The sequence below is a fragment of the Aythya ferina genome (genome assembly GCF_964211825.1).
Source record: "Aythya ferina genome assembly, chromosome: 1".
Classification (NCBI taxonomy): domain Eukaryota; kingdom Metazoa; phylum Chordata; class Aves; order Anseriformes; family Anatidae; genus Aythya; species Aythya ferina.
The window spans coordinates 146,269,393-146,286,632 of record NC_140296.1 but is presented as its reverse complement, the minus strand read 5'-3'; the positions used below and the strand labels follow the sequence as shown (position 1 = coordinate 146,286,632).

The 17,240-nt window shown below is 45.8% G+C and overlaps 1 protein-coding gene across 1 annotated transcript in view; it reads left to right on the top strand.

Annotated features, from left to right (window-relative positions):
• TMEM178B (transmembrane protein 178B) overlaps positions 1-7,404 on the top strand; it is a 213,762-nt gene extending 206,358 nt beyond the window's left edge. Inside the window, exon 5 of the mRNA XM_084507287.1 lies at positions 7,280-7,404. Within this exon, the coding sequence (XP_084363413.1) occupies positions 7,280-7,362 (83 nt within the window). The 3' untranslated portion in view covers positions 7,363-7,404. The remainder of the gene's footprint in view (positions 1-7,279) is intronic.
• The last annotated feature ends 9,836 nt before the right edge of the window (positions 7,405-17,240 follow it).

Sequence of the window (17,240 nt, the reverse complement as noted above, 5' to 3'; positions counted from 1 at the left end):
TGACTGCCTGAAGGAACCTGAGGCCGATGTACAGAATTTCAGGCAGAGGACTGTTTCTTTTTCACAATCCTCATGTATCTCAGATACAAATCAAAACAAAGGAAAAAGTATTATTTCCCAAGAAAACCCTGATTCTGCCATTGCACCAGTCTAGGAGGGGTATCTCGCTACAGTCAGTGGTATGCACACCCATACACATATATCCAGTCACAGGACTGGGTCTCAAGGGCTTCTCTAATGGACTTTAAAAGCCATGGCAGAATTTCTGTTCCACATCAGCTCTCTAAGACTCACTTATCCTTTACCAAGAAGTCCTTTGTACAGATGCTCTTCTTCTGCACTAGGTGTATGTCTGTGAGGAGGATCTCCATGGATGAAGTCAAATTACACAAAGGCCTGGATTTTCTGACCTGAATCCATCCCAATTAACCTTAGGCACTTAATTGAGCTGTTGGTGTTGATGGTCTTGTCTGCCTTGGTTTCTTGTATAGTTAATGAAGAGAGACCGTTGCTTCTACGTGGTAACTGAGAACTGAGATCTGACCCAGTTTTGGAGTTCCTTCTCCCCCCATGGAGTGACCACTCCCCTATTTTAAAAGATCTTAAATCCCAGTGGGATGACCCAAGGACCTTGTGCAGAAGAACATCCATAAGGAGATCAGTTGTGGTGCTAATCATGCACCATGCAGCAAAAGGAGATGTTCACAGCAGCCTTCTCCACCCCAAACTGCAACATGGCTGCAAAGGATAGGGCTTGCTCCAGTCTTTGGAAACTGCATTTGTAGCAGGTTCCTTATGGTGGCCTCCAGTTGTAGACCACTGCATGGCCCCAATGTTGGAGGTCGGAGACCTTTGGTCTGAACTCTTCACCATTCCCTGCCAGTTTGGGCATTGCTGAACCAGTGCAATGAGTGAATTTACATCCTAAAAGTTTGAAAATCTAAGCTGCTCAGAGATTACTTTCTTACTCCATCTCCAAACTAGCCTGGAAAATGTCATCTAGCTGGTAGTGAGCATCAAAAAAAAAAAAAATCCCCTCCAAGGTACAGTTTGGGTATTTTGTTTTATTTTTTTTCAATGTTAACAACTGCTTTACAAACAGCTTACATGGAGCTTAAAGAGATTGCAATTTCATCCCTTATTGTTGGGATTATAGTTGTCCTAAAAAAAACTGAACCAGGGACTCAACAAGAGAATGAACTGTGACTGTATTATTCAGAAAGCTGCTCTGACAAGGCTGAACATGCATCTCCATCTCATGGTGGGAGTCTCTCAGAGCTGAAATCTGGAATCACATATTGACACCAAGTTGGAAAGACCAGCAAGTTAATCCAGTATAAGAACTTTGAAGTGCTTGTATATTCCCATATTTTACCTGAATAGAATAAACACAGTCAGGGAATGGAGGAATTAAACCCATTTCTGAGAACTCCAGGGCTGAGTGAACTTTGGCTGTGGTGGCAACAGATGGTCACTACTATTTATTTCCACAGCTAAAGTGAAGTCAGGAACTTGACAATGCTCACCCATCTCTCAGAATGAATTTATTTTTTGAAATACTGTTAGGGTTATGGCAAGAAGAACTTCAGATGGCCTGCAGGGACCTACAAAGTAAATATTCAATATTGTGTACCAATACTTAGGGAGAGACTTCAGCAAGAAAGTGGGAGATAAAACTGAGTTCCAGGGATCAAAAGATATTTTTCAGCACAGTACCTCCTTGTCTAATCTGTACTGTTTCATCCTGACGTTCCTCTCCTGTTCTCCCTTTCCCTCTTTTGAGGAGTCAGATGTGTATATCTCTCTTTCTCCCTTTTCCTCTCTGTGTGAGAATATAGAGATGCTTCCTGTAAAGACGTTTATCTCTAAATCCCATTCCGTACCGACTCTTGCATATGTGACTGTTTTGTTATTTGAGATGTCTGTGAAAAAGAAATAAAGGCTTTAAGAGTGAACTCTGGAAATGAGGAGAAGCTTGAGAATAAATCAAATTTAAGGATTCAGCACCATTTTCTTCATGACTTTTGAGAACGGTCACAAAATTTCATCGTCTTCCTCTCCCCCTCTCTCTGTGAGAGGGATGGGGATGGTCCTGGGATGTGGGACTCAGAGATTGCTGTAGAGTTCACTGGGCCCCATGAGGGTTTCGCAAATTTTATGGAGGGTTAATATCAAAGAAAACCTCCTTTTCAAAGGCAGTGATGGCCCTGTGCAAAACATCTGTTGGGAGGGAGGCTCTGTGGGGTGATTCTGTCCCAGTTTACTTTTCTTTGCTGTTCTTTACCATAGCCCTGTGCATCCAGCCCCCATGTGTGCATATGTGCACCGCCCCCAGTGCTGCATTCTCCACACTGCATTTGGATTACATTCTTGGAGAATGCTCTACCTTCTCTTTAAAAAACTTTAAAAAAACTTCACCTCTGAATGAAAGCCATAATCAGTCCTGTGACCCTGCAGCAGGGGGTGAGCGCACGGCCTACGTTGGGATGGCCGCAAGGCCTTGGCACCGGGGTGATCCCAACAGTGGGCAGGAGAGCAGGCCCAGCACATGTGGCCGTCTCACATCGAGGCAGTAAAGCATCCCACTGTGTTTCATGAACCATTTGGCCACTTCAGCTCTGTGGGGCCGACTCCTCGCTGTCTGACACTTGTGCCATCACACGGTCCTACAGCCATGGAGAAGCACAGCTGTGTGAAGGCACGGGCCTTCTGCACAGGCCTCGGATCAGACTTGCTGTGCTCTCCTCCATCCACAGCTGGTGCATCTCACACGGGCATTTAGAGTTTCTTCTGCCACAGTACACGACCTACCAACCGACCAAACATTTTTGGAGGGTTCCCCTTCTGTGACTCCCTTGTCAGTCCTCTGTTCCTTAAGGAAAAACATCTTTCTGCTGAGAGGCAATGAAACAAGTCCCAGAACCTCTCCTTCCTTCAGTGATGACAAAAGTTGCAGTCACACTTTCTCTAACTGACAGTTTGGGAAACTTAGCATAATAATTCACTTAAATGCCTACAAACTGAATCATGTCAGCACTTCTCTAGGGCATTCCCAAGTGAAATGATATGACTGGTACAAGACATTTGTCATGTGAATGCATCTTGGCCAGATGTTTATGTTTCCTCTAAGTGCAATACATATGTATCAAAGCTGGATTAGAAAAGACCTAGAATGCCACACAACTCAGGCTTATTCAGAGAAATGCACTGATACGTTGCATTTTCCTGGCATATTTTCTCTTCAGAAAATTTTACAAATACGAGTCATACCAGGCCTCTCAGAGGCAGGTAGGTGTTACAGCCATTTTAGAGGTAGGAATACAAAAGCCGGGGAAAAGACCTGATGTTTAGTGGTTTGTTGCACCCTCACAACTACCATTAGCTGCAGGTGGGCCTTCTGTTTCCAGCACTTTTGAAAATCCAGACTGTAGCTGGTTTATCCAAATCTACAGTGGCTGTAAATGCAGAAGCCAGGATTAGGACACTCGAGAGATCCCGACTTCATCAGAGCACTGCTACAAAGCTTTGATCCCACAAAGCATGTAAGCACTTGCCTAATTTCAAGCATGAATGTCCTATTAACGATGCTATCGCCATGCTTAAAGCTAGGCACATGCCTAATTGCTTTGCTAGACTGGGAATTACATTAAAATGTACTAAACTTTAGAGTCTTTGGAAATTCCCAAAATGTGTTCATTTCTGATAATGTTTCAGGCATTGTCAAGGACATTTGAACTGCATATGCAGTGCAATCTGTCTGAAGTAGCTCAACCAAGAGGACCACCTTTAGCCAACAAGCAAAGAGTTTAATGTGTTTGGGACAGTAGCATCCAGCTGTCGGAAGTAATCGAGGGTGGCATGTACTGCAGGAGTCTCACTTCTGCACTGCTGCAAGAGGCAATGTGGCTCCTGTGGCCATTGGTGCTAACAAAAACTTAACAGCAAATGATTACTACGTTAGGCTGTTCTGGTAAGATGCGATTGTGTTGGCTAATTTCACAAGGAATGCTACATCTTATCAAATGTATTGTACTCTCCATTTCTTCCTGTAAATTATTGCAGAAGAGATGAACAGAAGTTGTTTAAACATGACACAAACCCAAAATTCTTGCTCCGTTAATCCAAGGTGCTAATCTGCAAACACGCGGGCATTTGCATATGTGCATTGGTGTTTGCAGGACCGTGGCCCTGAAGGATAACTAATTTTATAGCAGGGTTGAGGTCAGGGAACTAACACGGGGAATTGACAAAGCCTGTGACTTTGAAATGGCAAAAGTTGCAGAAAGCGTCACAGGACTTTGCCAAAAAACTGGCTGCATCTTACGATTTTCCTTTTGTTTTGATTTTGTTTGGTTGGTTTCGTTTTTTATCCAAATTGGCAAAGAATACTGTATTTCCATTGATAAAATCTCGTCTGGTAACTAACTAAACAACCTGTTCATGGAAAATTAAAAAAAAATAAATAAGTAAACTGTCAATTGTGGAATGTAAACTGACTAAATAAATAAAAAAATCATGTTGTGTGTTTTAAGCGGCTGTGTCTGCTTGTGTCTGGAGGGGACCAGCCACCTCTCGCCATGCCTCCCCCCAGTGAAGGACAAAGAACAGAGCAGGAAAGTGGGGGGCTCATGTGGTGTGGGGCACAGATAATAATGATTTGATGTCTTCTGGTCAAAAACACAGCATGACACTGTGAACCACAGCTTTGGGAAACCCGACAGGCACAGCACTGTGCTGGTAATCTTGTCTCCTCCTTGCACTTGTGCAGCAATAATGAGTCAGGTGCACATTTCTATGCAGTTTTGAGTGTAAAACTACTCAGGTGTCCCAGGTTAAATGGCCAAAGATCAGGGTATTCAAAGCATGTAAGGATGTAAAACTATCCCAGATGGGGAATGGACAAAAGTGCTTTCAACTATCATAGCAGAGGGAAAGCAAAAGAGTAGATCAAATGGAGAAGTACAACTTTTTAATTTTTTAAACAGTGAGTTTTAAATTAATTAACCTAAAACTAAACTATTGCCAAAACAAAACAAAACAAAAAAAATAGGCAGGCAAAAGATTTTTAAAATGTGTTTATTTTATTGGATACAGTATTAAATATTGAGGTTGTATGTGTTGGGTGTTTTGACCTGACAGACAAATATAAGGATGTACCTAAAGCATCCTACCAGGTGGCATGCTTTTCTACCTGATAGTTCTTTCTGAGCTGAATAGGTTTTAGCAAGAGATTTTGGGTGGTTGTGACAAAAAACAATATCCTGCATTTTGTAAGATGGAGTCCTGCCCACCACCAGGGAGGTACTGTCACCAATACCAAGTGCAACAAGGAACTGAATGAAGGGCAAAAATTGAGGAGCATAAAAAGAGCATAAAAAGCATAAAGGAACATAAAAATCTTCAGTCAAAAATCTCTCTGGTACTGGCATGAATTCCTCTAGCTTTTCCCATTAGTGGCTGGGGAAGTGAGAAATCAGTTCAACAGTGGTGGTGATGGACGGAACTCAGAAGATGGAGGATGCACCTGTTTTTGCCATGTTTTGAGAGAGCCAGCACTTGCAACCTGCCTGCTCCTGTACATAAACCCTGTGGGGCTGAACAGAGCAGCAAGGGGAAAGAGCCAGTCAGTGGGTGCAGAAATGGCAAACCTGAAAGGCAAACAAAGAGAATGAAGGCTGTACAGCTGCATGGTGATCATTGCACAGGATTAAACCCCTTTGATAAAAAGTTTCCTCTCTTTGCCTAGCTTTGCAGGTGCTGCCAGGCACAGCTGCAGTTTAAACACATCGACTCATTGAAACCTCCATGGCCAGAAGCAGACCAGTGACTGGGGCTGCTCAGGTCTTCGCTCTCTGCCATCAGCAGAAGCAATGTGACTCTTCAGTGCTAAAAATGGAAGCCTGCAGTGCTGCCCTTGCAGCCAGGGGGAAACCTGGTGCCCCCTTCTGCAGCAGCCATGGCAGGGAAAGCTCTGTCAATGTGGCCACAGGGGCACAGGGCTCAGCTGCTTGGTGTTTTTTGGGGAGGGGGAAGAAGAACGTGAGAGGAAGGAGCCAGCTGCACCTTGAAGGGTTAGCTGGAGGCACCGTTGTGGAAAGGTCTGGCTTCTGGAAAGACATATGCATAAGACACCAGATTCACAGTGGTCATGTGAAGCCTGAATTTTAACCCTCCTGGGCTGCGCAGGAGCCTGAGATCCTTGTAGACAAAGCAGAAAGAGACAAAGAGAAGGGAAGGCTCATTAGGTGTAGTTCCCCACTGAGGAAAGGGTGCAGGGAGGGATTTAAATAACTCTTCCAGCCTCACACAAGTTCCCTGTAGGTAAGCTGTCTCCATCAGGAACGCAGGGGCCGAGGCTGCCATACCGGGATGCTGCCTCCTGATTGCACAGGCACCTGCACTCCCCAGCCCACAGCCTGGGACATGCAGCAGGAGCTCCAGTCCTCGTGGTTGAACCCTGGCTCTGAATTAGCACCATCACCTCCAAACAAAAGTACCGCTGTCTATACCACCTGGTCGTGACAGGAAATAACTACTGGCATAAAAAGGAAAGTAATGAAAAGTAGGTTGAGGAGAGATATTTACCCGTCTGCCATGCAGCAGAGCCTTGGCAGGGACAAGAGGCAACAACCAAAGTCCTTCAAAGCAGTGAATGCCCTCACTCTGCTCCTAAGCAGCACCCCAAAGCAAAGCATCCCCTTGGCTTTGGGGTGTCTGCTAATGCTTTGTGCCCAGGCAGGAGCACGGATCCTCTCGCTGAAATGCAGCTGCTCCGTTTCAGAGGCAAAATGATCTCACAGTGACCTTTCTTGTCAGGAGCACATGATAACTGCAACAGACTGGGGCGGCATGGGGTGAGGATGCTGGTAATGAAATGCTTTTATAGCTCGACACTCATTATCCCATTACATTATCAAGCTCTTCCCCAGGGGCCCTCTAAAGAGTCAAGGCTGAGCTCTTTTCCTGCAGAGACCAAAACCAGACCACCTAACAAGCCACATTTACTAAAATTCGCCCTCCCTCCCTGCCCAGAGGGAGCATGGTTTTGTTCATTTGCATCGAAGGGAAGTGGAAAAGCTGCACCAGCTCAGCTGTGATGTTGTCAGCCTGTGAGCCCACCCCAAGCAAACTGGTGTGCCTGTCCCCAGCATGCCTGAACTGCCCCACGAGTGCTGTGGACTTACAAAGGCTGCTTCCTTATAAAAAACACCCTTTCCTCTTGATTGCTTCACTCCCTGCTATTTCTTCCTGTACTCAGATCACCCCCTGGTCTTCTCAGTTCTGCAGTTTGAAGTGGCCGTCCCTGGCAGCATGGCTCTCAATGGCAGCTGGCTGTGCAGAGTGAAGCCAGCAGCCCTGTGACAGCAAAGTCCTCTGGAAGAGCTCAGCTCTGCACCTGGGGATGAGCTGGTGGCCCGAGGGCATGCCCAGCGGCAGGAGATGTGTTCAGCCAGCGATACGCTCGGAGAGACATCACAGACTGCGGCTCAGCTTGGGGACATCATCCATCCCCCATCTCCCCACAGACAACCCTCTCAGTCAAAGGTGAGGTGGTATTACGGGCGGCATTGTACAGAAGTGGAGGCACCAGGGATCTTGCCTTGGCTTTTACCAACCATTCACAGCAATGCTCAAAATGCATGCCAGGAACTCATCGTACAGACATGGAGAGAGACCCTGCCTTACGGAGTGTGCCCTTTGGAAAGGCAGAGACAGCCAAAGGGTGAGGGAAGGGAATAAACCACACAGGCAAAGCCTTTATAGCAAGAGTAGGCACGTGGAGTTGCACACACCCTGGGTTGGTAGGCGAAGCGCTTCCACCTTCCCAGCACAGCAGATTTCCTCCTTGTCTGTCGTGTTTCCTTACAAGCTTCCTGCGCGCTTGTCAGAGGAACGGGGGCTGAGAATGAAGCAAGTCGTTCTGTGCACCGAACAAAGCGCAGGTATTTCAGCTCCACACTGGATGTGTCTCTGACAGGCCGCAGTTTCTGCTTCATTTAGCCGAGCATGTTCCCTTTGGGAGCTCTCTACCAACGTGCTTGTGGCAGGAAGCACCACGTGCAGAGGCTGGAGAGGAGCTTCCAAACAGGAGGGGTGACCTCTGAGTCCTCCTGTCCATCCCTCTGTCAGAGGGGTATTCGTGCATTGCCTGCCATTCCCCAGCTCTTCCCAGCTACCCGCTCTCACAATGAGAAATCCACGTGATTGCCAGACTTCTAACGCTCCATCAGGTTTGCTTGCAAGTAGCCGGCAGATTCAAAGGTTGGCAGGGACAGATGGGCAGACAAGAAGTGACAGACTCTTCGCTTCCTTAGGAAACCTGGCTAAAAATACATGTTCGGAGCCCAGCTTCTTTCCACAAAGATGCACAGCCTCCCGTGAGGCCTGGCCAAGTCAGTTGACACAGGTGGTGGCAGCAGTGTGTCCCGGGTGACACCTCTGTCCCCTTTCAGCTGCCCTTGCCCTTCTCCCCACAGGTGCCTCATGTCCTGATGCTGGGCTCTGCCATGCCTGGAGGCCTTGCTCCAGGGCTGAGCCTCTCCTGCAGCCCACCAGGGAGGGCGATGAGGGCCGCCTTGCTGCCATGTTGCCAGTCACAAGGGGTGAACTGACACCAGGCTTGTGACTTCTCGGCCGAGCTAGACTTGAGCTGCACGTTTATCAGCAACACGTTCATCTGTCTGTGAACTCTGAGCGTGTTTCTGTGGCCCAGAGGCTGGGCCCAGGCTGTGCAGCAGGGTGTGCGCTGGGTTCACTGCCTGCGGTGCCTGAGGAACCAGGGAGCAGCCCCACACCCCCAGGCAGCACCAGTGCATCTGCCCACACTTCACCTGGGGGTTCCCCACCTTCCCCAGGGCCAGAACTTTGCTGGCAGGTGCTTAAACTGCGCAAGTTCATGCCATAAAAGTTAAGGAAGATAAGAGAGGACGGACAAATGAAAAGCCACGTATTTCTCTTTTAGCACCTCTCTTCTCCTCATTTTCTCCTGGAGTGTCAGAGCCTTAAATAAAAAGCCTTTTATTGCCTCCCTGCTCTCTGCATCCAGTCACAAATAGCGCACGCTGTAGCAACAAACGAAGGCCTCAGCTAGCAAGCTTTACCCTCACGGGTGTCACCTCTGTGTGCAGGCCTTTATCCTCCTTCCCATCTCATTTCTCCTTTGCTGTCACATTCACTCCTGCCAGCTCGGAAAACGCCCGCCTTCTGCTCGTAGAGATCAGAGAGGTTGAGGGCAAACCCTGCTCCCGATGGGCTGTTGTTCAGCTTCCACCCCACCAAGAGGCTGACTGGAGGAACCACATAACTAAATTCCAGTGTCTCACGGGTTATTTCTAAACCTGCAAACCACACCAGGAGCTCACAAGGTATTTCTTTGCCCCTGTGTCTCCCTGCAGCTGCGAGGAAAGTGGGCTAGAAAGAGATTTCCTGTAGGCTCTGGGGAGGCAGGCTGGCAGATCTCTGCTAATCACACAGCAAGCGCTAAAGCGGGGTCACTGTTGTTGCTTTTAAATTTTATTTGCTTTTTTTTTTTTTTTTTTTTTTTTTTTTTTTTTTCATTTTTGTGTCTCCTGACTGAGCCCAGGCAACATGACAGCAGAACAAATACTAGAAGTGCACAGTGCAGGACATGGTTCATGGGGCAAGCCCTGACCTTGTGTTGCTCCTCAGGCACTGGAAGACTTGCCCTGCTATCTAACAACATAGGTGGGAGCCCCAGTGCCCTGGGACACCCCTCATTTCTCCTGAAGGTGGCTTCAAACACCACCTGTGGTGCATTTCTCCACAAAAAAATGGATTTAAGCAAGTGTGGCCAGACAAGGTGGGTCACATAACACAAATGGGAAAGGGACAAGAGACTTACAAGCATTTATGCCACAAGGGATAGAATATTATCCTCCAGCTTCCCATTTTATTCTTTCTTTATGGATTAGGGAGAGTTCTGTATTTCTAAAAAACAAAACAAAACAAAACAAAACAACAAAAAAAATTTTTTGTCCTTTTGCCCACTTTACTGAAAAATGTAACTGTGCACTTCTATATTTCTATTATATTTGCAGTAGCAATACTGAATTACTGAGTTAAATGCAAACTTGCATATTAAAACAGAAAGGGATTTCAACTGTTTGGATGAATACAAAGTAGAAAGTTGCTGGGCCAGCACAAAAAGGCAGTGACTGGTAACCTCTCCGGAGTCCAAACTAAATGCAGGCACTTCTCTCTGCCTTGGCTCTCTCCCATGCAGTAATTTGCACACATACGCTCACATAACTTACTATTTCCCCATTCATCTAATGGGACCTACTTACTTCAAGGGGTGGATTTCTTTTTTAGCCATTTGGCTGAGAGTAGCAAAGAGTTCATGGACTCATCTGTGATACTCAGGAAAAAAATTCCGTGCCAAAGTGAACATTATATTTAGGAGTGGAATTGATAAAAATAGTCAAGTTGGATGAGGATATTTTTGATATACCCGAGGAAGAAAAAGTCATAAATGTTTCCATCAGGTGTGCAATGTACCCATAAAATGTTCCAAATATATTTTTGTGTGTTTGCTGCTGAAAAACAAAACCAAAAACAAACAAGCAAACAAAAAAACTCAAATTTGTCAGCATTTATTTTACCAGTGAGACAAATGATGGTCTGTTGTTGGACCAGACAGTATGGATCAAAGCTAGGAACAGGAATTGTTTTGATACACGTTCAAGTGGCTCCGTGCAGGTGCACCAGCTAAATATAACCAGGCGTGGATGAGAGGCAATAACAGCTTGAAAATCTGGCTGTCTGCTCTTCGTGAATGTATTTCCATCACCTTTCAGGAGCTGAGGATCAGGCCTCAGATGATTTAAACATGGATGGCTCAGAACTTCTCTGTGGTTTTGCTGTGATCAGTGCAACATCAGGAGCCGCTGCCTGTCAAGAAGAAAGTGACGGCTTCCCAGTCCCAGGCCAGACCATCCAGGACACCACCAAGAAGTGTGAGAGGAACCCACGAGATGTTGGATCATTGTCACAAAGTTCGGCTTCATCTTGTCTCTGGCACCCTCAGGGGCCAGCCTGTGCAGGGACTGGTGTGTGGGCCACTCCCATGGGGTGGGCTCTGCAACCATTTCTGGTCCTAGCTGTGCCTTGTGGTGGTCATCGAGTTACATAATGCCAGACTCCAGAAGAGAGCCCTGTAGTTGAAATAGGATTTTCTTGAGCTATTTCAACCTTTTTCGGAAAATAATCTATGAGAACAATCTGCTCCAAAATTATCCATCACTCATTGTGTGATTTCAATGCAATTTGATTACTACTTTTGTATATATTTTTATTGTCCTCTGTTTGCTTAATGAGTGTTGCAGTTGTAGTAATAAGATTATTGGTAATACGAAGCAGATTTGCAGAATGATGAGAAGATAATTAGATGATACCTTGAGGGTGATTTCTGTTTAAGACACAGTAACTATATCGTGGATTAAATAAACTTGGTGAAGGAAGATACTGGTGGTTATTAGCCTAAGATACAATTATTCCCAAATTACCAGGATATACATTTAATTACAGTGAACTACCTGGCGACTGATGCTTGGGTAAGGTTCCCTCCTCTACTTGCAAGGCAGGACTCAGCTGAGCTCAGACGACCTGATGCATTTGTTGGAGCTGTGCCACCGGTTTCAGTTTCAGTGTGAACTGTGAGGTTTTGACAAGCCCAAGCGATCGAACAGGGCACTCAGAGAGCCACTGGCTTTTGAGAGCTCTGTTCCATGCTTTGTCCAGCTCCCGTCATCCGTGTGCACCAGCGACAAAAGCCTGACAGCACAACAGTGACGGGGATGCTCACTAACAAAGTCATAGATTTCAGACCTTATCCTCTGTTCCAAATCAATCCTCAGTGACATTTCAGGATCAGCGTTAGTGCAAGGAGCCTTCCGCATGCTGTGTGGCTCTGTGGCGCTGACTGGGGACACACTGTTGTGTGGCCATGGACCCACAGATCCAGGGACTGCCCACCCCTCTTGGGGAAACATCTCACTCATTGCCCCCTTCCCCTCTGCTCTGTTGGACTTGGAGAAGATCACGTACCTCATCGTGTGCTGGATGTGACAATCTCAAGCAAATACCCAAGCTGCTTGTGTCCCACTGTGTGCATAAAGCGATGGCAACCCATGTACAGCCACACAAAGATAAGCAGAGGACTCTGGTGTGTCCGCTGCCATCCAAACAAACCACCTAAATCACCTGTGTATACATGGTGAGTTTTACCAGCTGTGTCAGTGCCTTTAATGGGATGTGGAAGATTTTCCTGGTTCTTTACTGAGACTTTTCAGACCCTGAAAGACTTTCACATGTCCATTTTGTTCCTGTCTAATAATTAGTGTTTCCACATATGTTTTAATGGGAATTGTGCTAATAATGTTACTTACTTCCTCCATCGTCTCACCCTCAGCTGTATCTCTGGCAATCATAGTCCTTATTTTGTCCAAAGTAGGCAGAAATGTTTGGTTGGCTGTTTTTCTAAGTCAGGTCATTGCACAAAAAAACTAATTCCAAGCTGCACCCACTGCATTCACACAGAGGTAGCTGGGAATGGGTCTGGGCCCCCCAAATGTCTGCAGACGGAGCATTTACCTGCAGACAGTAAAGCAAATGTGCTTTCCCAGGAGGAACTGGCTTCACCATCTCAGCGAGCATTACATGGCCAATTTCAGCAAACACTGTTTTCTGTGTATTAAAGCCGAAATCTCTTTATTTACTAGAATATGCTGACGTCAAGTTTTAACTTCATCCGTGGCACAGAAATCATTGTTCTGCAGCTTTGAGCATAGCTTTGCAACACCACTAATAGTGTCCTCGGAGGCATAAGTGCATAATTTACCTCTTGTGCTTGGAATCATTGGAGTAGAGTCCCCTAACCAACCCCTCCAGTTTCTCAGACCCCAGATTAATGTTGGCGATGCCCATCCCTTAAACATCACCATGCAGCAGTGCTCCAGGTGCTTGCTGCAAGTGGTTAGACTAGAGGCAAAAGTCCCTGCTGTGCTGCTGACCTTCCCACAGAATTTTTACACATTCTCCATGCGGGCAGACCCTCCTCTGTCTACTCACCCTCTGCTCACCGACTCTCTGTGTTAATGCCGTTTATTCACATGGCATTTCCATTTATCTAGAATTTTCAGTTCTGTTTGCTTAGCTTTGTGCTGACAGTTCTGCTACTAGGAGATACCGTGCTTTGTCCCTGCAGCAAAGAACAGGGCAGCGCCTGTTTATATGATCCTCTGGCCAATGACCCTTATAAGATCCCCCCTTCGCCTCTGATTTAGCATCAGAATTTAGCTTCTGATTTAGCTTCTTTTTCAAGGATTGCAGGGAGGAGATGCTAGTATGAGGCTAAGGGAAGGGGGGCACTTCCAGGCCTATTCTGTATTCAGCTGAGATTTTTCCTGGGAACTAGTAGCAATTCTTCCTTTTCCAATATATTTCCCATTTATTTTCCAGCCTTGTTCACATACCTCTTTATGCTTAATAAGCTTAGCACTGTCCACTCAGTTTTCCCTGTTTGCTTTCTGCTATGTGTAATTCTGCTACAGGAGTCTTTTAAAATTATTCCTGGCAACACATTTGCTTCTGTATAACAGTTAAAGCGTCCTATTTACTTCCAGCTAGACGATTTCATCTTTGGCTGCTGCATTGTACATTTTTGCTATATTATGTTCATCTAAGCAAATGGTGCTGTCCTTTTTTTTTCTTTCTTTTCCCGTCTTATTACTGTGTGTATAACTCCATGTGCTGGTTCTCCATGTCTGCCTTCTCCAGTCTCCTCTCTTCCATGACGACTTGGGTTTCTCCACATACCTGTGATGTGAGAGCCCTGTCCGTGCTCTGCAGCATTAACCCTGGACCAGGTGATTTCTGTCACTTGGCAAAGTTTAGATCATCTGTTAATTCTTAATTGTAAATCTTCTGTTAGTGGTTTAACTGCTTTATCCTTCCACTCATGGTATTTCCTTAATTTATTTTACTCTAGGTACCTTATGGTGTTCAGTACTTAAATTACTTTTCCCATCTGTTCTTAAAACGGGAAAGCAAGAAATCAAAGCAAGCAAAGATGTCATATAAATGGAGTCAACAACGGCTGAGCATTTGGAAAGACTAGTAACTGTGGCTCAAACTGCTTTCATTTAAAGCAAAATACAAGTCTGTTCTAATCTAGCCTAGTCAAGTCCCAGAGTCTTACATTGCCCCCGACATCAGCTTACCATAGATCCTGAAAGCAGCGTATTAAGGGAGAAGAATCTCTACGCAGCAGGAAAAGCAAAGTCAGCCTTTCAAATGACACCAGATCACAATGTGATACGAATTCAAAGAAAATGCACTATACGTAATGAAAGGAACTCCATGGAATTCAAAACCAGTGTCTGTGTTATAATTAGCACATAAATTAACAACATGAGAATAACTACAACTATTTTTAAAACCTATCCCTTAGCAACTTTCTGGAAGACAAATGCAATGTAAAGCTGTACAAAACACAAAGTAGCTACATGGCTTGCTGACATACACTTGCTGAAAATGCACAGAATTTATACAGAGAATATCTTTAGAAGAACTCTCAGATGCCTTCCAAAGCCTAAGGAAACAGCATAGATATGATAGGATAGACAGATCTATAACTCCAGCAAATTTTCTAAAGGAAAGAATGAAAAGATGACCTTTGAGATAATTGGAAGATATGAGATAATGAAAAAGCAAGATATCAGATTTTCTTCTAATTTGAATTTTAGCTTTTAACTAATCTAAAAAAAAAGGAAGAAAAGAAAAACAAACAAACAAACAAACAAAAACAAACAAAAAACAAACAAACAAACAAACACTACAGGTATGCATTAAGATCAGTATCAGTGTTAGATGCAGGATGTATCTTTTGGCAGGGGCTGAACTAGACCAATCTACAGTAACGAGCAGGATTACACTTTTCCTAAGTGGCCATATTTTGTGCTCCAGAATCCAAGCCAAATTAATCTTCCAGCTCCTACAGTGGCAAAGATATCTTGCTGGTGAAGAACGGGAGTGGCACTTCATTACAGTGATGGATTTTCTCATCCTGCCTTCTTCTGCAACTGATCCTGCTGTCCCCCAGCTCTGCCTAAGGCCAAGGATAAACCAGCACGCTGTCACAGGGCACTGGCACTGACTTTGGAAGAAGTGAAACTTCTAGCAAGCGCAGCAATGTGCTGGGTATGCGATCTAAGATGTCAGCCAGATGTGTGCAGTGGGCCATGGTGATGCACACAACTGAGTCAAAACAAAATGAAAATAGAAACATTTAATAGGAAACCAACTGGGAATCTCTCCTTCCTTCAAAATCTGGCTGCTGCTCTTTGATTACAATTGCCCAAGGCCCCATTCCATCTGGTCCCTAGATTAGGATGTCACCGCTTCAGTAAATGAATCATTGCTACAGATGTATTTGTAGTTTTCGGGAGATTCTCTGCATATAGCATCATCTGGCCATAGGATGCAACCAGGATGGTATGGAGCAGCGGCTGCTTTTTTGGGTAGGAGATACCTTCATGTAACCATAGGTAGGTGGTACATAACAATCAGTAACCACTGTGGAAGCCTTAATTTCCTACCCTCTCTCTCATCCAGCTGTACAACAGGGTCAGATGGAGAAAATACACACTTATTTATTACTTTTATTAAACAATGAGCATTACTCTTTTCTGGGAGCAAAATCCCTGTGAGATTCTCATGTCTTTAAACCATCCACTCTGAGGTTCTGCTGGTGACAGTGACAATACCTGTCTGTGGATTTACACCAGGAAGAGGCTAGATGTTACCAGCGTGCTGGGTGCCAGCTACCTCTCTTCTAGCTGGATGCTGCTTACAGAGGCATGCACGTCCCACGAGCACTTCCACACTGCACATGGTCTCCCTCTTTCTCTCTCCCTCCCTGCATTTGCTGCTTTCTATGTCCCTTGATATACAGCAGCACCATGGTAACAGCACCGGCTCAGGGATGAGTGACCTTAGCCCAGGCCAGCGGGACTTTCTAAAGAGCAGGAACCTAAAAAAAAAAAAAAAAAAAAAAAGTGATAAAAGTGATGTCCTTGGTGTAGCTGAGACCTTCAGTGAAAGTCAATAGTAGAGCAGACACAGGAGTTGCTACGGGTTTTTCTGTGCATGGTTTTGTGCTGCTTGGTGCATGGACTGATCCCAGGCTGGGGGACTGTCCTTGTTCCTTCATTCAGAGCAGACCTGAGGGACAGCCAACTGGTGCTGGGGATGAATTAATACCTCTGGCCAGCTCTGAGACCGCAAGCCTAAAGGCAATTTTGTCTGATGCCCAGCTACGTTTAAAGCTTAGAGCCCAGAGCTGCTCACCCTAATGCCCCAATGGCACCCGCATTCACTGAGCCCAAATAGGTTGGGAGTAAGTGCAGAGCCTTCTGAAATGTGTCTCTGCTACAGGAACAGCCTCCTGACAGGGTTGCCACAGAGAAGCTTAATGGGTTTCTGTGGCTGTTCAAAAGCTGTGAATATCTCCATTCATTCCCTTGGAAAAATAGGTTAATAAACTCTGAGAATCAGGGAATATTTCTGTGTAATAGTCCAGCCATGGGAAGAAAAGACGGGGTGCAGAGGCAGTGTTTTGTGCTGTAGAAGTATGCTAGGCACGCTCCTGCATTCTGACCTAGGGAGGGTGAAGCTCATAGCGTGTTCTGCTTAGCGATGGGATTATTCTCGTGCAGTTTCTCCGAGTTACTCAACCACACACTCTGCCCGTGTAATTCAGATCTTTCTCCACGCCAGTGGAGCGGGCGCTGACTGCAGACAGGGTTGCCTTGGGGGCTTGCACCTTCAGGCAGAGCTGGAAATGAGGGCAAGAGAACCCATCATGAACTTTTTCTGCTCTCACAGATAGGAAGTTTCTCTGATAAGCTTCAGTGGCTGCAGTGCTCCCTGCCCTTACACAGGGCTGTGACCAGTGGCGGAACGGAGAGGGACCTGGGACATGGGGTGAAGAACGGCTTCAGGCACTGGGCACACAAGCTGGAGAACGCAAGTAAAGAAACACTGACTGGGACACCCACCAGAGACTTCAGCTAGCATGGGGACCCCTGGACAGGGAGAGAAAGAGCTCTCTTTCTGCAGCTCAACTCGTGCCCGTGGCTTGTTGGGAGAGAAAAGTTGGTGTATGCACCTGTGAGGCTGGAGCTCCCATCTCTCAGGCAGATCTGGAGAGACACCCTGTG